The sequence below is a fragment of the Chanodichthys erythropterus genome, chromosome 3 (genome assembly GCF_024489055.1).
Source record: "Chanodichthys erythropterus isolate Z2021 chromosome 3, ASM2448905v1, whole genome shotgun sequence".
NCBI lineage: Eukaryota > Metazoa > Chordata > Actinopteri > Cypriniformes > Xenocyprididae > Chanodichthys > Chanodichthys erythropterus.
In genome coordinates, this window is record NC_090223.1 from 55,209,346 (window position 1) to 55,230,424 (window position 21,079).

General features: G+C 36.0%; 1 protein-coding gene across 1 annotated transcript in view; it reads left to right on the top strand.

Moving 5' to 3' along the window:
• The first annotated feature begins 6,353 nt into the window (after window positions 1–6,353).
• LOC137004928 (guanine nucleotide-binding protein G(o) subunit alpha-like) overlaps window positions 6,354–21,079 on the top strand; it is a 43,339-nt gene continuing 28,613 nt past the window's right edge. The window contains exons 1-4 of the mRNA XM_067365648.1: window positions 6,354–6,612; window positions 14,405–14,496; window positions 15,510–15,602; window positions 19,142–19,302. Of these exons, the coding sequence (XP_067221749.1) occupies window positions 6,354–6,612; window positions 14,405–14,496; window positions 15,510–15,602; window positions 19,142–19,302 (605 nt within the window). The remainder of the gene's footprint in view (window positions 6,613–14,404; window positions 14,497–15,509; window positions 15,603–19,141; window positions 19,303–21,079) is intronic.

Sequence of the window (21,079 nt, forward strand, 5' to 3'; positions counted from 1 at the left end):
TGGTTTTATTTCTTATGTACGTGTGTACGCCATCCTTGGAACTTGTTTGTAAATGTTAAAATATTTCTGGAAACATAATGGTTACATCCCAGATGTCCAAAGACTGAAAGGTAAAGCCTATGCGAGTTTGCAGAATGTGCTACCAATTATAGCCACAAGAGGTCCTCTTATCTTTGGAAATCTGATGTTATGATAATTCTTATAAACAGAAACCATAATGGACTGAAACTGTTTTAATGTGATGTGCTATATAAAGTGTTTAATAATAACTAGGTAATATTTAAAACAAGAAACCTCTCTCTGACATTATGATAATGGTTTCAGGGATTATTTAAATGAGTTTTGAACTGACTTTCATTAAGTTTTGATTAACTAATTGATTAATTAATTTTCATTTATTTAAAATGTAAAAGGTTGTTAATGAGTGTTGTTTTTTAAGCATATAATGAATTACGTTTTTTTTGTTGGAGAAAAATAGCACATTAATTCTTCCTGTATTGTAATCATAAAAATGCGTGTTCTTCAAGGGCACACTAATGTATATATATGTCCTTGGAAATAAAATACTTTAGTATACATTTTCATAATTGTTCATATATATAACCCTCATCAATAACCAAATCATGGTGTTATTTTTATTTATTTCCTAAAATTCAAATGTATAATTCATTTGGAAATGCAGGGTACTGCAGATATTTACTCTCTTAATCTCCTTGTCTGGTTTAATAAGACTACATTCGTATGACATACAGTTAAATCCACACAAATCATACAAATAAATAAATATATAAATATGTGAGAGATCATTTGTGCCTACAAAAATAGTTTAATTAACTATAATGATATGGTTATATTTGACCATAGATACGCTAATATATAAGCAAATTTCAGGAATGGTTATATTTTAAAGAGTTAGTTCACCCAAAAATAAAATTTCTGTCATCATTTACTCACCTTCAAGTTGTTCCAAACCTGTATGAATTCAATTCTTCTGCTGAACACAAAAAAAGAAGATATTTTGAAGAATGTTGGTAACCAAACAGTTGATGAGCCCCATTGACTTCCATAGTATTTTTCCCCCATACTATGGAAGCATAGACTGTAAAAAATTAGTATGGAAGTCAATATAGTGGTGCAGGTATGACATCAGAACCCGGTAGTCTAATTCGCCGCTGGTTCCTTCGAGATGGGGTCTTATAATGTGTTTTCTCAAAATAGCCTCTGTTGAAATAAAGCCTGTGGTAAACATAACTTGACGATACTTTATTCTGACGTTTTATTCTAGAATGTAAATTACACACAACGATAGCAAAAATAGAAAATTTTGAAGCAGTTATATTCATTTCTGAAAATGAACATTTTTAAAAAGTAACTAGAAGACAGCTTGGGGTGTAGTGTGTGCAGTGTACGTTGTACAACAAAACGTCAAAGTATGGCCAAGTTATGTTTACCACAGGCTTTATTTTACTCATAAATTGAAAAACCCCATTATAAAACCCCATATATACTACTATGGAAGTCATTGGGCCCATCAACTCTTCAAAATATATTTTTTTATGTTCAGCAGAACAAAGTAATTCATACAGGTTTGGAACAACTTGAGAGTGAGTAAATGATGACAGAATTAAAATTTTTGGGTGAATGCACTTTGTAGATATTTTTTGTTATAAGTTCTTGGAGGTGCTAATTATTGAGTGCATTTACATCACCATTAAATCACTCTCATGATCACTATCATGACATAGCAAACCACTATCATCAAACCATTATCTCCAACGGACAAAATCTTGCCCTACATTTTTTCTTGTTCCAGAAGCCATTTGACTCAGGGATAAACGTCACAATAAGAAAAAAATAAATATTGCAATTTCCATTTCAATATAGGCTATGGATATTTTAAATTACAGTTTTTCTCAGTCGCTTTGGAACATTTCTCAGATCAGAATTGAAATTCTCAAAACTACCTGTTCAATTCTCACATCATTGTGTCACTTGTGCACATCAAAAAAGCAGTTTCTCATTTCTTTGAACAAGTTGCAAATGCTTTGGTACATCCATGCAAATGATTATGTACAATTCTCTGTTGTTTCCTACATTATCAGTTTCTTATGTCATGTTGATCAAAATGTATTATATTGGGTCTCTGTTGAATAGTCTCACCCCCCACAACATTTAGGCACAAGCTCATAGCATAAGTCTTTACATGCAAAATGGTTGAACAAGTTATCATAATGTCAAGCATATTTCTATACTTTCTATATTTCCATTAGACTTTTTTCTAAATCTGTCCTGAATTGGTAAATTGCTCCCAGGTGAATCTTGACGACATGACATGACTCAATAACGACATGACTCAATGACTCAATGACATGTTCTGTCAATAAAATACAGTACAAACAGTAAGAGAGTAAATTTGAATATTTTCCATTCTCTTGCAATTACACTCACACATACACTAAGATGTAACTTTTAATTGACAATAATTGTCATCAAAACTTTAGCCATAGTTTCCATCAGAATGTCCCTCCAGAGTAAACGGTTATATTGAGAACATGACTAAACAATTTGACTGTCTTATCCGTACACAATGACACAAGGACTTGTCATTCTGATGGCACTGACATGTTCATTGACACAGATATTTACTTTTGAGAGATAAAATAAGGATTTTGAGTAAGAGAGTGGCTTTTGCAGGTTATCCAAGGTGTTTTGCTATTTGTACAAATTGTTTTGAGAAATGCACTTACTGTTTTGCAAATTGTGAGTTTGATTCGAGAAATGTACCAAAGCGACTGAGAAAAACTGTAATATCATTCTTATATAGGCCTACTTAGAATAATCTGCTATACGAATAAAATGCTGCCTTACGAGGACACATTTCAAGGTAGTAAGGCATCAAGGCACGTCCGAATCCAATGTTAACTCCCTCTCTCATGAGATATATACTTATATATATATATAAGGTATATACCTTCATCTGATCGATTTTTGAAGGAAGCACAGATGTATCCTTAGCTGCCTTTGATATCCCACAATCCTGTGCTTTCCATTCTGTGACAGACTGCGTCCGAAAACCTAGGTAGCTGTCTTGCTGCCTCTCTATCTTATAAGAGAATGACTTGTACGGCAGCGTTTGTGCATGAAGGTACCTCACGAAATTGATTTCGGACAGACTTCTGAGGCAGTGTAACAGTTTAATGATCTACAGCAATATAGCGTGAGCTTTGGTGAGAACTAAACAAATATTTAATTACTACAGTAGTAATTTCTCGATAGAAATGATATCAAAATTGAAATATGTTGATCAAAATCGTACATTTGTACAAAAACTGAGCAGCAAACGCAACTTTCGGACGCCATCTTTATTTTTCTAGCTCAACTGTCACAGAATGGTGTTCGTAGTTCTGAACTGAATCCTCGTCCAACGCGCAATGGGTTGTGGACAATATTAGCCTTGTTTATAGTGTGCACGGATCCACACTTCGAAAATCTACCGGAAATAGTAGACCATCCGGGGACTTTTGGCATACTCTTTTCAACATACTATGCTTTGGGACATACTTATTTTAATCTCACATACTATTTAGGATGGATAGTATGGACATTGGGATGCAGGGATTGGCTTTAAAAATTCCTCATTATGTCATGTGACGTCACGTCCCTAAAACGCAATTTGAACAGGTGTGGTGCACTAGCGTTAACGCAAATATCACGCTTCTGGCGTTTTAAACAAGATTTTATATAGTTTTAGAAATGTTTCGATGTTTTGACTTTTCAACATCCCTGCAGGTAAGTTAAATATGGAGGGGGGGGGAACAGAAAAAAGGCAATGCTGTAGTAGTTCATGTAGAGTTGTCGTTTGATCTCGTATAGGCTTGTCTAGCGGCTGTGCAGAAGTGTGTGAATCCGAGGGATGAAGAGAAAAGATCCTGCAATCAGAATGTTCGAAAAGAGCTCGAGCTGCACGTGCACAAAGTCCTTATACTGGGTAACTATAACGCAATGCAAGCACAGTAGAATATATCACAATTGCCAAAATCAAACTTTAGAAATTACGGGTGCTTGTATTCTGCAGGTGCACATTGCGTGTGGGCATGTGGTAAACTAGTGTATAGACAGGTGCATCTCAATAAATTAGAATGTCGTGGTTCATTTATTTCAGTAATTCAATTAAAATTGTGAAACTCGTGTATTAAATAAATTCCTTGCACACAGACTGAAGTACTTTAAGGTTTTGGTTCTTTTAATTGTGGTGATTTTACTATCAATAAATTAGAATACTTCATAAGATCAATTTAAAAAAAAAAAATCTTATTTTAAACAGACATGTCAGGCTTCTGAAAAGTATGTTCATTTCTATGCACTCAATACTTTGCTGGGCCTCGATCCTTTTGCATGAATTACTGCATCAATGCAGCGTGGCATGGAGGCAATCAGTTTGTGGCACTGCTCAGGTGTAATTGAAGCCCAGGTTGCTTTGAGAGCGGCCTTCAGGTCTGGTGTCTCTCATCTTCCTCTTGAAAATACCCCATAGATTCCCTATGGGTTTCAAGTCAGGCGAGTTTGCTGGCCAATCAAGCACAGTAACACCATGGTCAATGAGCCACCTTATGGTACCTTTGGCAGTGTGGGCAGGTGACAAATCCTGCTGGAAAATGAAATCAGCATCTCCATAAAGCTTGTCAGCAGAAGGAAGTGCTCTAAAATTTCCTGGTAGATGGCTGCGTTGACTGTGGACTTCAGAAAACACAGTGGAACAACACCAGCAGATGACATGGCAGTCCAAATCATCACTGACTGTGGAAACTTTACAGTAGACTTCAAGCAACATGGTTTCTGTGGGACCTTGATTTCCAAATAAAATGCAAAATTTACTTTCATCTGAAAAGAGGACTTTGGACCACTGAGTAACAGTCCAGTTCTTTTTCTCCTTAGACCAAGTAAGACACTTCTGATGTTGTCTTTGGTTCAGAAGTGGTTTGGTACGTGGAATGTGACCATTTCCTGAATACGTCTGTGTGCGGTGGCTCTTGATACACTGACTCCAGCTTCAGTCCACTCCTTTTGAAGCTCGCATCTGAGGCTCCCTTAGCTGGGGCTCAGTTTTATACATTTATCTTATCTCTTAAAAACACAACAAATTAATATCATTGGCTTTTTCTTATCTCTTAAAATACACCAAATTAATATCATTGGCTGGTAATATTCGCTCTTACATTTTCCCATATTTTCACTTACACGTGTTCTCCCCTCACACCTCCTTAATTGCAGGTGTTGCTTATGTAAGAGAATTTTCTTAGTAAGGGTGACCAGTTTCCAGCTACTGTACATCTTTTGCCTTAATCTCTCATGGCCTTCTGCCAATTTGATGGTCAACCCTTTTCCCATTAGCCAAATGAAACATTGTATCAAAACAGTGAACACTCCCAGAGGCAAGAGGCCTTCACGTGACACCCTTGACAATGTTCTTGTTCATTTCACAGCCACCTGTTGTCTGGTGGAAAATTACCAACAAAATACGCTCAAACTTGTTTGACCCTTACAGTTACAAAGGCCAAGAGGCCTCAAAACACTTCTAGCTTTTATATTAAGCGAACAAATTCTACAATTGATTTCTATAGGATGGATAAAATACTCCATCACGAACAGCCACCTTTTTAACCAATGACCCTCTGTGGCTTACCCTCAATGTTGAGGGTCTTGATGATCGTCTTCTTGACAACTGTCAAGTCAGCAGACTTCCCCATGACTGCTGTTGGGATTACTGACCTAAACCCAGTTTTTATACCCTGAGAACAGTAATTTAATAAAACTTCAAATTAAATGTTCTAATAATTTGAGATACAGAGTTTTTGATTTTGATGAGCAGCAAGCTGTAATCATCAAAATGAAAACAAAAAACAAACTTTGACTAATCTAGAATATATTTAAGTTTTACTTTTTGAATAAAATTACAGGAAAAAATAATAATTTTTTCATGATATTCTAATTTGAGATGCACCTGTATGTGCTGAAATTGTTTAGAAAAAGTCTTGAGGCTGTAAGATTTTTTTTTTTTTTATATTATCACGTTAGTAAAATCAAAACTCTCAATTTTAAAATATGAATTATTGTTTTCACAGCCACCAGCCTTGGCGTCACTTTAGACCGTGATTTTAAACTAGATAAGCAAATTAACACTGTCGTAGAATCGAGGGTTTTATTTTATTTTTATTTTTTTTTCCATCTTCATCTTTTATCTAAAATCAAACCTTTTTTATCTTTTAAACATTTTGAGCAAGTCATGCATGCTTTTATTTCGTAACGTCAGGACTACTGTAACTTTATACTGGAATATCCCAAAATGCAGAACTATGAACTCTGCGGCACGGCTTTTAACAGGAACCAAAAAGCGAGAACACATCACCCCCATCCTCGCCTCGCTGCACTGGCTTCCTGTTCGATTTAGAATTGGTTTTAAGATTTTATTGTTTGTTTTTAAAGCTCTGAATGGACTGGCCCCACAGTACATCACGGACCTCATCCAAATTTACACACCGGCGCGTTCACTGAGGTCTGAGGGTCAGCTCCAACTCATGGTTCCTAAGACCAGACTTAAAACCAGGGGGGACCGTCAGATTTTCTCGATAAAATAATTTTGCCCAAAGTAAGTGAAGACCAGAACAAATTTTTGACCTCAGAAATAACAGAATTGGAAATTAAAAAAGCGATTTCGAACTCTAAATCTAATAAAGCACCAGGGCCAGACGTCTTCCCCTCGGAATGGTATAAGGAGATGAAAGATCTCTTGATTCCGATTTTGAAAACCTCTTTTAATTATGTCTTGACAACTGGAATAATACCTCCCTCATGGAATGAAGCATCTATTTCCGTGTTAGCTAAAGATGGAAGGTATAGTTTGGAGTGTGGAAGCTATCGCCCTATTAGTGTGCTTAAAGGTGCCCTAGAATTAAAAATTGAATTTATATTGGCATAGTTAAATAACAAGAGTTCAGTACATGGAAATGACATACAGTGAGTTTCAAACTCCATTGTTTCCTCCTCCTTATATAAATCTCATTTGTTTAAAAGACCTCCGAAGAACAGGCGAATCTCAACATAACACAGACTGTTACGTAACAGTCGGGATCATTAATATGTACGCCCCCAATATTTGCATATGTCAGCTCATGATTGAGGCATAACTCAAGGGCAGTTAGTATTACACAAGGGTAGAACATCTGGATGTGCACTGCTGAATAATCAGACTAGGTAAGCAAGCAAGGAAAACAGTGAAAAATGGCAGATGGAGCAATAATAACTGACATGATCCATGATAACATGATATTTTTAGTGATATTTGTAAACTGTCTTTCTAAATGTTTCGTTAGCATGTTGCTAATGTACTGTTAAATGTGGTTAAACTTACCATCGTTTCTTACTGTATTCACGGAGACGAGCCGACGTTTATTTTCATTATTAAACACTTGCAGTCTGTATAATGCATAAACACAACTTCATTCTTTATAAATCTCTCCAACAGTGTGTAATGTTAGCCATTTAGCCATGGAGCATAGCCTCAAACTCATTCAATATCAAATGTAAACACCCAAATAAATACAATACTCACACAATCCGACGCATGCATTCAGTATGCATGACGAACACTTTGTAAAGATCCATTTTGAGGGTTATATTAGCTGTGTAAACTTTGTTTATGCTGTGATAGTCGAGAGCTCGGGAGGGGGCGGAGCGCGCGCGATTTAAAGGGGCCGCAACCTAAAATCGTCTCCTTTGTAATTATGCCCCAAAATAGGCAGTTAAAAAAATTAATTTAAAAAAAATCTATGGGGTATTTTGAGCTGAAACTTCAGACACATTCAGGGGACACATTAGACTTATATTACATCTTTTTTTAAAAAAGTTCTAGGGCACCTTTAATCAAGATTATAAAATATTTACACATATTATTTCTAAAAGACTTGAAAATATTCTTCCTCAGATAGTAAGCTTAGATCAAACCGGTTTTATTAAACAGCGACAGACACAGGATAATATTTGTCGAACATTGCATATAATTGATCATGTAGTTAAAAATCAAAGTAAGATATTGATAAGCCTCGATGCAGAAAAGGCATTTGATCGGGTTAATTGGACATTCTTGTACAAAGTATTTGTACAAAGGATTCCACCAATCATTCATAGAAATAATTCAAGCCCTATATAAATCTCCAAAAGCGAGAATTAAAGTCAACTGAGCTCTCTCAAAACCATTTGAATTAGAAAGAGGAGCGAGGCAGGGGTGTTCAATAAGTCCGTTATGCTTCGCTATTTTTATTGAGGCTTTAAGCCAAGGAGTTATTCAGAACAGTAATATCACAGGAGTAAAGATTTTTGGTCAAGAACATAAAATCTCGCTCTTCGCAGATGACGTTTTAATTTACCTGACAAAATCCAGATTCCTGTTTATTTAACCTATTATCTTATTTGGATTAATTTAGCGCTGCTTCTGGATACAAAATCAATATTCCTAAAACTCAGATTCTTTGTTTTAATTACAAGCCCAGTCAGATAGTATCCTCTAAATTCCAGTTAAATTGGGACTTGGATTATATAAAATATCTAGGGGTGAAATATACCAAAAGATTTATCAAAACTTTATGTAAACCTGAAGCCCCTATGCCAGAAAATAAATAAGGATATTAGGAGTTGGGAGTTACTTCCAATTTTGAGCTTTGAATCACGCATTGATTATTACCGATAAGCAGTTCAAAGACTGGGACAAATTAATCTCAAAATTTGTTTGGCAGGTTAAACAGTCCAGGTTAAAACTTCAAACCCTTCAATTAGCAAAGGATAAGGGGGGTCTGTCTCTGCCCTGTTTTAAAGACTATTACACATCAGCCCAGTTGAGGACCCTGATATGTTGGTGCAACATAGATTACCATGCTAGATGGAAAGAAATAGAATTAAACGTGTCTAGTGATCGTCCAATTCAATCTATACTTGGAGACAAAAAATTAAGGAGCAGATCGAAAGAGTCAATCAGTGGATTTCTTTACCCTAAAAACTCTGGTTAAGATTTATAAATAAAAACAACTGGCAAGAAAGAGATTAAAGTATTGAGATGGGTGGCTCGTGACCCTGATTTTTTTACCCAATAAATTAGATGGAACATATAAAGGCTGGCCTGGGCTAGGCATAACGTCCTATAGTGTATTTTTCAGTAAAGGGTCTAGAAGAGACTTTCAGTCAATCAAGAGACAATATCAGCTAGATAACAATGACTTTTTTAGATTTTTGCAAGCCCGTCATCACATACAAGGTTTCATGACAAGAGAGAAAAATGTCTTTGATTTACCTATTCTTAAGATTTTCATCAAGGCTTATGAATCTGAGCCTGGTCTAAAATTGATTCATTGATTTAGAGGTTAAAAATAAAAATACGGTTAGTATTAAATAAAAATGGGAAAGGGATTCAAATCTCTCAATATCTGATGACATTTGGTCAAAACACTGTGAATTTCAATGGAAAATCACCAGTTCAAATACATGGAGGTGTTTTGGATGGAAGAGCCTGTGTAGATATTTTATTACTCCCGCACAAAGCTCTCATTACAAGGGCACCTCAAGTTGTTGGAGAAACTGCGGGGCCCAGGGGGCGAGCCATTTTTCACTTGTTTTGGTCATGCCCATTGTTAAAGAATTTCTGGACTACAATCCAGGCTGAGTTGTGCTCAATCTTCAAAATGCAAATGAGTTAATTGGGACAAACTATTATTTGGCTTTTTGTACACAGTAGACACGAATAAAGAGACCAAATGTATATTTGGTATGTTGAGTTTAGCAGCACGGAAAGCGATCACAAAGAAATGGTTGACTCCATCCCCCAACATTAGATGACTGGCATCATATTGTATATGCAATATTTAACTTGGAGAGGATTACTTTTCAGAAAAGGCTTCAAAAAGTCTATTTTGACAACATGTGGAAGAAATGGAGAGTTTATATTCTGCATAGAAGACCAGATTTGGTGTGATTCAATGCTTTTCCTGTAACTGTATCAGTGTAACCCTGTAATATGTAAACCCTATGTTTATTTGTTCATTTTGTTTGTTATATTCACATGTAAAATCCTTGAAAAAAAACAGAAAAAAAACAAAAAAAACAGGGGGGACCGGACCTTCTCTGTGGTCGGCCCCAGACTGTGGAACGCTCTGCCTCCCCAGGTCAGAATGGCTCCCACAGTTGAATGTTTTAAGTCTCGTCTTAAGACCTACTTTTATTCCTTGGCTTTTAACTCCACGTGAGTTGTGTGGTCCTGTGTCTTTTATTCGTTTGTTTGTTTTATTTATTTTATTGATTTAATGCATTTGTGACTTTTATTGGTTTGTTTTATTTAATTTTTTATTAATGCATTTATGTGCCTTTTTATTGTATTGTTTTAATTTTGTGCAACACTTTGGAGACTGTTTGTGGTTGGTAAAATGTGCTATAGAAATAAAGTGGATTGGATTGGATTTTCTCCTCTTCTCAAACGACAGGATTTATAATTGGAGAATCGTGATGTTCTCCTCGACACGCCCCCTCGGCAGAGGGGGGATTCAATTTCTTCTACAACTGACAGCAAACTGGCAACTTCCTACGATACAATCAATTGCGTCATTGTCGTGTAATCAAGGAGGTGTATTGCGATGAACATGTCTGTCTATCAATCACAAGAGCTATACTGCTTTTGGATAATGATGTCGATAATGACTCAGAGTCACAAAGGGCCAGATATTTAGCATGATAAATATCTCGTATCTTATAAATATCTTAGCATATCTCACGGGCATCGGTGAAGCATCAGCGCTTATCTCAGATTGCATCTTTGATAATACACACTGTGATTGTCACTCATGTGAACGAGTACCAATTTTCCTCAGATTTCAGGCATATGACTGTGATTTCCACAAAATTAACAGCGAGTGAAAATCAGGGCTAGGGATGCTCTGATTGAGCAGCCGCAGATAGGTGTCGGCCGATAATCTCATTCTATGACTTAATCGGTAGTCACTAAATTTGGGCGATCTCACAAACTGATTACAATTTATTGATCTAAAAACATAAACTATGCTCATGATTTTTTTGCACCATGTTCTGCTTTGTAACTTCACAAAACACTTGTAAACCATAATAAATCACACATCTTTACTTGGAGCAGGTTTTTTCGATTCAAACAAGCCCAAACACCGCATCATCATCAGCAAAGTCATTTGAAAGTTCATCCAGTGGAAACTGGATCTTGGTTATGGTGTGTAGGGACGATGTGTAGAGAACAATTGGACACCGTTTCACAGCTGGAGCGAGCTTGGATTGATCGCTCAGATTGATACGTCTTGATTTTCCTGTGCGCCATAGAATAGGAGCACACAGCTGAAACTGTGCTGGAAAATCATTACTCGTTAGTCATTACTCCAGGACCTTATTACTTGTTACTTATTCTATGTAATTTTAAATATTTTTATGCTTTGTGGCAGTTACACGTCAATTCTTATGTTCAGTAAAACATTCAGATCACTAGCCCAAATTTGGCCCAGATGCAGTTGACATGATTGTGAACAAGCCCAAACTTGATTTTATGACCTGTTATATGTACTTTCTAATAGTAAACATGTCAAGCATTAATAACAAAATAAATCAATAACTTGCATCACTTTTTCTGGGGTTTTCTCAGTGCTGAAACCTAAGAATCTCCAAACATTATCAAAACCTTTTTGTTTGTTTTTTTTGAAAGGTTTTCTATCAAATGAGACCCTGAACTTGATATCTTGTTTTATAAGCCATTAACTTTTAAGTATTAGATGTGAAGTCAGTAAAATATCTTCAGGCTGATCATGATTGCAAGAAATCATGACAAGATATTTGGTATCACTGCAAAAATCTTGATCAGAACATCCCTAATCAGGGGTAAAATCGTGCGTTTTGTACCCAGCATAAATCAAATCACTCAAACGTTGTTCTGTCAGTGGATGTAAAGAAACTGCACCTCAAAAACTTTCCATAGCCCTCCTAAATATCCAAGCATCAGAAATGCGTGGCTGAAATTTGTTTCATGACGTGCATGAGCAACTGAAAGATAACAATTTTGTTTGTACACATTTCACAATTTTTTTTTTTTTTTTTTTTATCCTTAACATGCTGCCTTTTTTTTCCCCAAAATTTATTTTATTGAAAGATACGGCAAGCATTTTGTCCTCAGAGGCAATCTCACCATGTCTACACTGGACGTGCCAAAGCGAACATTCCAAATCCATTTGTCCTTCGTGACAGAACTAAGTAGCTTGAGCGCTTAGAGTACATCAGAAATAGAGCCAGGCATCAGTTTACTGTTGGAGATTTGTCATGTGTCGCCTCTTGCTGTAGACGGCATCGTCGGTTATAATGGGTTCTATTGTCTTCTCGCATTGCAACGCTCGCATCCGGTGTAGACACAGTGTTAGTTGTTATAATTAGGTATCAGGTAAGTTTGAGATTAGTTTGAGTAAACTCTGGTTTTTCGGTCTCAAGAAGGTGGATTGGTTTTTAGCGGTGTTCATCACCATGGTAACTTGCGCTACATGGCTAATCTGCTCCGGAGCAGGTTTTATTCTGAGTTAGAGATCGCAAACCCAAACTGGACCAATCAGCTGTAGCAGGGACGGACTGGGACTAAAAAACGGCCCTGGACTTTGACTAAGCCCGGCCCAAAGCAATCGGCGTGCGGAAACTCGACAAAAACAACAATAACGCCTGGCATGAGTGTCACAAGACTTTAATTGTGGCTCATGATACTATACCATCCAAATTATAGCAATAGCACTGATGTTGACTAGATGTTGTGTTAAAAGCATATTAGATTAACTTGAATACTCATATAGCAGGGGTCTCAAACTCAAATTGTCGGGGGGCCGTTTCTGTGATTGACACCTCATAATGGCCATATTATCCTTCAAGCGCAAAAAAGCGCAACATTTCAGAAAATTTACTTTCCTTTGCATTATTTCTCATTTAGCCTACTTCAAATTTCATTAGGCCTAAAATATTTTTTATACCTATACTATAAATATCTTATTTACCATACTAAATGGAAACAGCAGTGTCTCTCTCATTGTTACAGAGTGTAATAAAATTATATAATACTATTACTAATATAATACTATTAATTGAAATAGTCTGGTACGACTTCTCACATCCAACAAGATATATGGAATAAAAAATCAGTAATTTAGGAACAAAACCAGCAGCACTTGTGGCGTGGAGGGGTCAGAAATAAAAAAAAAAAAAAAAAAAAACTGGAGCTAGCCTATATATCAACTTTATTTTGCCAAAATTGTTACATATATTATTAGTTTTTAACATCTAGTGGAAGTATTTTCCCTTACTTTGTTAGCTTACATAACATTAAAATTTTGCACTGAACAACATTGTACTGAACAAATACAATCCCTGAATAAATTTGTACACTTTGTTTCTTGACAGACACCTGCAGCGCTTGTGCTCACACAGCTGGGCCACATTTGTCCAAGATGCCATTTGAGCATTGGACGTGTTTTGGTGGTTTAAATCGGCGCTCGTGACTTAAAGTCGAGTGCTTTTACTGTAATTTAGGCAAGCGTGCTCATAATAGAAGCGGTTGAGAGCGCAGCTCATGGTTGCATAGCAACGACAGACGCCACTGGAGCGAAAGCACATTGGAAAGGAGAATGCGGCGCGGCCGCTTATGTGACGCAATATGTGAATGCCCCTTAGAACGGCGACTTTTTCTTTGCATATCAGACAGGTAGCAACTAGAGAATAATAATAATAATAATAATTTAGCGGGCCGGATTATTTTTATTTTTGAGATCAGTTGCGGGCCGGGTAGAGGTGGTAGGCGTTCCGTAAATGGCCCGCGGGCCGGCAGTTTGAGACCACTTATCTAACGTCTTTGCTGCTTACTTGCCGGCCACGGCCAGTACAGCTGGCATCCAACTTAAAGGTGCATTGCTGCCACCTACAGTACTGGAGTGTGAAACAGATGAGTGAGGGGAAAAAAACAGATGATGACTGCGTGCGTGGCGGGTGGTGGCCCACCGGCCGTTCTGTGATTCTCCAGATCACACAGATCACACAGTCCGCCCCTGAGCTGTAGGTAAAGTGATATGTATCTGATGCAATAAAGCCACTCCCTCTGTATCTCTCACTCCAGATTAAAGCAGTTTAGAGCGAGAGAAATTTAGAGATAAAATTATAATACAGAGATAAAAGAATAGTCTGTTTATAGTCTAAATAAATATAGTGACCCGACTAGATGAACATTTTTTTTATACTTATATGCTGATTTATCTAATGTCTTGGACTGTTATTCGTTGACACGTTATTCATATACTGTGCTCTGCAATATTTTTTTCCAAACACATAGGTACTCCAGAGAGCGGCAAAAGCACATTAGTCAAACAGATGAAGATTATCTACAGCCATGGCTTTAACAAACAAGAACTCATCAGCTTCAAGGTGCAGTGCTATTTTATTTGGATGACCGTTGTGAGACTTGGTATTATACCCCGCCAATGATAAATGCCAAAATTGGCATGTTCACAGGTTTCCATCAGGTACTTGTGGTAATGGTTATTTCTTCGCCTGAAGGTTGTGTAAAACTCAATACTAAAAGAACTAAAAAGTCCTTTTTTCTGTTGCATATATTGTATAGTCCTTGGAGGCATATAACTGAAAAACATAGACATGCATCATATATTTATTTGTTGTCTGACAGCAAACGGCATAGATTCAGTACTTCAAGATACTTCAATATTTCATTTGTCAGGCTTTTTTTTTCTGTGAGGGGCAAGTATGACTTTCACCTCCATAAAAAAAAAATTAATGAAGAAATTTTATATATATGTATATGTGTATATATGTGTGTGTGTATATGTGTATATATATATATAATATATATATAATATATGTATATGTATGAATACAAATCAATAGTAAAAAAAATATAAATGATGTATAATTAAATTGATTCTGCCTAACAGTGACACCACCAAATATTTCGAGCCCCTAAAGCTTGCAGTAAATATGAGGGCCATTAGAGCATGAAACATGAATTTATATGTTTGACACATGCTACTTTTCATAATGCATATTACATTCATAAACATTTTTCAGAGGACATATACATTAGAAAGTAACTGATACTTCAGCCTGATATTGATTTATATTATCTTGGCAAAAAAAAAAAAAACCTCTTGTTAAACAAGTAACAAACACAGCAACTTCATAAGCAACATTTGATAACAAACATAACTTTAGCGTTTGTGCTATCCTTAGCAATGTCAAAACATAATAGCATGTTTAATTTAGTTTTTTAGATTGAGTATAACAACCATATTTTGTGCTTTACGGGAAAGTATACTTGTATGATAATATGATTCATAAACAGTACTGGACTATGCTGTAACTACAGCATTAGTTCAAATGCTTCATTTGTATTTAAGTTTAATTGTTTTTTTCCTATTGTACAGCCTGCTGTGTTGGATAATCTGCTGACATCTATGAAGTTTGTGCTGCATGGCATGGGAATGCTGCGCATTAATCTGTCTAACAAAAAGAACAAGGTCAGACATACAGACTATTCTATCCATAATTGGTCATTATGATTATAGCAGCTCTATTAGACTCAAATACTGTATTGTCTCATTAATATCTCACCACTATCTGTATATCTCCTGACAAAAATATTGTAGAAGAATTATGGAAGTAAGATAATGCCAAATGTTTTTGAAATAAAAAGCTTGTTGAATTGCACTATTTGAAAAAAAATATGCATTACATTAGCTGTGCTTGCATTTAGATGCACTGTATTTTTAAGGCTTGCATTTTTATGGGATGAAATTCAACACAATCGTATATTTAAGCTGTGAATATTTCAATTAAAAATATTTCACACACATTTTCATTATTAAAAATTCAATAATTCATATTCACCTTTCAAATTTCACTTCCAAAATATTCATTCTGTTTAAAAATACAACCTATAAAATTCGACTAGCAATTTTCTGTACATTTTATTTCGCTTTACAAATTCGCTTCCACAAATTCAGTGGTTCAAATTCGGCAGAAAATTCAACATTTCACATCCGGGAACTGCAGGAAGAGCAGTAGAGTGCCGATGCATCATCTCTATCTGCTGTTAGTCTGCTTCACCAGCAGGTGCCGCTAGCGGCTGTTTAGGAAGACCAAAGCAACGCTAGTAAGTCATCATTCATTCATAAAAACGGATTTACAGAATTAGAGCAAGCATAAGTGAATATGTGATGATTATCAGGGCCAGTATAAATGCAGAAACGCTGATAAAGACACAAAAACTGCATTTATGTTTAATTCAGTGTATTTACGCTTACTTTCCCAGTGTAGCTACAGCTTTCTCTCCAGTGAACAAGATAACGTTATTGCCCGATGCTGGTGTACATAGCAAACGTTAAATCTGAGGTAGACATATATTTCTCTCTGTTGTTTAGTTCCCTTAACTTTATATCGCGGCGCTGTGTTGTAATACTAGGGCTTCCCTCATCCGTCATAGGATTGCCCTGCCATCAGGACATATAAACTCTTAACACAGCTTAATGGACTCGTACAGTGATATAAAAGACCAAACTCGCACCTCATTTGTGATGTAGGTTAGACTATATAGGCTCCAAGAAAGCAGATACTGGCATAAAGTTGATTTGATGCTGAACGTTTGATTATGATACTCGCAAATTTAGGGACCGTCTCTAAAGTTACGACATTCTGTATTCACGTTTCTACCTTCAATTACATTTAAAGAGAATGACTTAGTCACAAAACCAACTGTAAATTGTTCATCTAGCTGTCAGGTATAATGCAAACCTTTTAGATTTTTGATGTTTATTATAATAAAAGGTAACACTTTATATTAAATAGTTGATATGAACGAACAATGAACTGCACTTCTACAGCACTTACTAATCTTTGTTAATTCCAGCATTTAATAATACATTACTAAACCCAAGAGTTGTATTTGTCAACTTTAGTTAATGCACAGTGAAGTAACATGAACAATGAACTGCTGTATTTTTATTAATGTTAACAAAGATTAACAAATACAACAACAAATGTGTTGCTCATGGATAGTTCACATTAGTTAATACATTATGAACCTTACTGTAAAGTGTTTCCAAATAAACTGTCAAGTAATATGTAAAGATTGCTATGTATTTCACTACTGTATTGGATTATACAAAAAAATGCCATAACTTAAAGCTCAATAGCATATGATGAGAATGATTTAGTCACCAAAACTACCTGTGAAGTTTTCATCTATAGGTGCCAGGTCGAAGAGTGATGCACCCTTCTCTCTCTCTCTCTCTCTCTCTCTCTCTCTCTCTCTCTCTCTCTCTCACACTCACACACACACACACACACACACACACACACACACACACACACACACATATTCAAACACACTCAACTCAAAGTACATGCACATATACTTTTTCTTTTTTTTACACATTCATCACACAATTAGTTCTACTTAGTTAATTTTATTTCTAAATTTTATTTAAAATTTGTATAAGCAGGATAATCTATGATCAGGTAAAATAAAAAATGAACAAAGTAAAAAAAAATAGTGTGATGAACGTGTAAAATAAATAAAAAAATAAATAAATAAATAAATAAATAAATAGTATATATATATATATGCATGTACTTTGAGTGAGGTGTGTTTGAATATGTATATGTGCATGTGTGTCTACAAGAGTTTGGTAGAAGGTAGAAACGTGAATACCAAATGTCGTAACTTTAGAGACGGTTCCTAAATTTGCGAGTATCATAATCAAACGTTCAGCGTCAAATCAACTTTATGCCAGTATCTGCTTTCTTGGAGCCTATATAGTCTAACCTACATCACAAATGAGGTGCGAGTTTGGTCTTTTATATCACTGTACGAGTCCATTAAGCTGTGTTAAGAGTTTTTGTCCTGATGGCAGGGGAATCCTATGACGGATGAGGGAAGCCCTAGTATTACAACACAGCGCCGCGATATAAAGTTAAGGAAACTAAACAACAGAGAGAAATATATGTCTATCTCAGATTTAACGTTTGATCTGTACACCAGCATCGGGCAATAACGTTATCTTGTTCACTGTACAGAAAGCTGTAGCTACACTGGGAAAGTAAGCGTAAATACACTGAATTAAACATAAATGCAGCTTTTGTGTCTTTATCAGCTTTTCTGCATTTATACTGGCCCTGATAATCATCACATATTCACTTATGCTTGCTCTAATTCTGTAGATCCGTTTTTATGAATGAATGATGATTTACTAGCGTTGCTTTGGTCTTCCTAAACAGCCGCTAGCGGCACCTGCTGGTGAAGCAGACTAACAGCAGATAGAGATGATGCATCGGCACTCTACTGCTCTTCCTGCAGTTCCCGGATGTGAAATGTTGAATTTTCTGCCGAATTTGAACCACTGAATTTGTGGAAGCGAATTTGTAAAGCGAAATAAAATGGACTGAAAATTGATAGTTGAATTTTATAGGTTGTATTTTTAAACAGAATAAATATCTTGGAAGTGAAATTTGAAATGTGAATATGAATGATTGAATTTTTAATAATGAAAATGTGTGTGAAATATTTTTAATTGAAATATTCACAGCTTAAATATACGACCATGTTGAATTTCATCCCATAAAAATGCAAGCCTTAAAAATACAGTGCATCTAAATGCAAGTACAGCTAATGTAGTGCATATTTGTTTTCAGTTAGAGCAATTCAACAAGCTTTTTATTTCAAAAACATTTGGCATTAATTTACTTCCATAAAGAATAGTGCAAGAATATTATATAGAATATTATAAAAAGAAGCAACAATATTATCGCCAAGGTAATATAGGTAGGTTCATGGCATCTACCATGACCTTTGACAATGGGTAAGCATCAAAAGATTTTTACTACACATTATTAGACAATGTACCCAAAACTAATTTATATGTGCGAGTTGAAAGCTGCAAACATGTTATTGACTAAATATGATCCATTTTCCAATTTAAGTAACATTAATTTTTATCTTATGACCTGGCCATATTGAAAAGTTTTGACAACCACAGATTGATATTGTTTCCTATATTAGTCCCATGCGCGTGCCATTCTCTCATGTGAGTGTTGCATGGGAGAGGATATGGAGCTACTGCCATTTGTGGCTCATGCGTTCTGCAGACTGTGGGGGGATCTGGGCGTCAGGGCAGCAGTGGCCAGAGGCCATGAGTTTCAGCTCAATGATTCTGCTCTGTAGTGAGTATTACCACCTCTCTGCCTTTGTATCGATGCATAATGGGGCTTTAGTTGGATTAGAATGTTAGAACTGTTTCCAGTAATTTGCTTCCCTGACATTTACTGACACACATTTGTGATTTCCACCTCATTAAAGGGATACTCCACCCAAAAATAAAACTTCTCTCATTGTTTTACTCACCCTCTTGCTGTCCCAGATGCATTTGACTTGTGGAAAACAAAATGAGATTTTTAGAAAAATTAACCCTCTCTGTGAGTCCATATGATGCAAGTGGATGAGTCAGCACATGGCATAAAACTGAAGACAGATTTATCAGCTGGGGTCATGTGTTTTTTTGTTTGTTTGTTTTTTGTTTGTTTTTTTTAAGCGGTAACTTCGAGGGACCCATTCACTTGCTTTAATATATGTGGATTCTTCAAAAAATCTCTGCTTGTGTTCCACAGAAGACAGTCATATACATCTGGGTGAGGGTGAATAATTGATAATTTTTTCATTTATAGCTGAAGTATACCTTTAAGTGTGTTTAACTGCTGGTGGATGTCCTGCAAAACAGAAGTGGTTTGGATAAACTGGGTAAAATTACAACTTCCATGCATGTCACCATGTGGTCTCTTAGTGTTTATGGTTAAATCTTTTTGAACAATTTCAGAAGTAACATGTAGCAAGTTGAATCTTTCAGTGTTGTTGAAGCCATCTGCACCCCTCATTCATTGTGTGACTCCCTTATACTATGGTTACTATGATATTTTTGTCCTTAAAACATTTGTGTGTAGGACTATTTTTTTTTTTTTTTTTACGCATCTCATTCCAAGTCTACCCATCCAGAGCATAATTAAAAAAAGAGCTAGCCACAGAGGCTTGAGCCACTGTTATGCAGAATAATGCTGTTATTCATAGTTTTCCATGTGATGTCATCACACCCTTTGGGGAACACCCACCTAGAGGGCAAAACAAAGCTTTCATCCATTGCCTGCCAGTTTTTTGTTTTTGTTTTGTTTGTTTTAAATCAGGTTTGTAGTAAGTACTAATGTAGCAAAATAATAAAAGACCAAATTCAGTATACACCTTATTGATTATAATGCATACTATGTACAGGCAAGCAGAAGAACCTAGAACCTAAATGCAACATGCAGTTTCTCATTAAGAATTTTCCATAGGAAAAAACATTATAATGAAATCTCTTAACCATCTAGTGCAATGCGTTCATATTCCTGACAGGCTGTGCTGCAGTTCTATAGATAGTTTGCTCTTAAGGTTTCCACGCCAGTCACATGACTGAAAGATTGCTTAAGCATGTGTGAAGTACCTGTGAGTCTGTGTGTTTCTCAACAGTGTATGGCAACAGCATCTCTAATAATAGTGAAGCTGTAAGTTCAGCTTAACCAAAAACCAGGACATCTTTACTGAGAAATGTCATGTAGTTTTGCAGATGCAAAACTTTATTGATAAAGTCTGTATTATTTTGTGTGTGTGTGTGTGTGTGTGTGTGTGTGTGTGTGTGTGTGTGTGTGTGTGTGTGTGTGTGTGTGTGTGTGTGTGTGTGTGTGTGTGCGTGCGTTTGAATGGGAGAGAGCGGGAGAAAGAGAGAGCACTTTCCAAAATCATTTTCCAATCAGTAATTTCTTGGGTGAAACATGGAAATAATTTGAAATAACCTTTAAAATAACTGATATGAACCTAATTCCTGGAACTACTTTAGCTGAGCGTTTACACACTGTCATGGAAATTCCAAATACTAATCTGACTTCGCCACTGACAATTCAAACAACCTCCAGT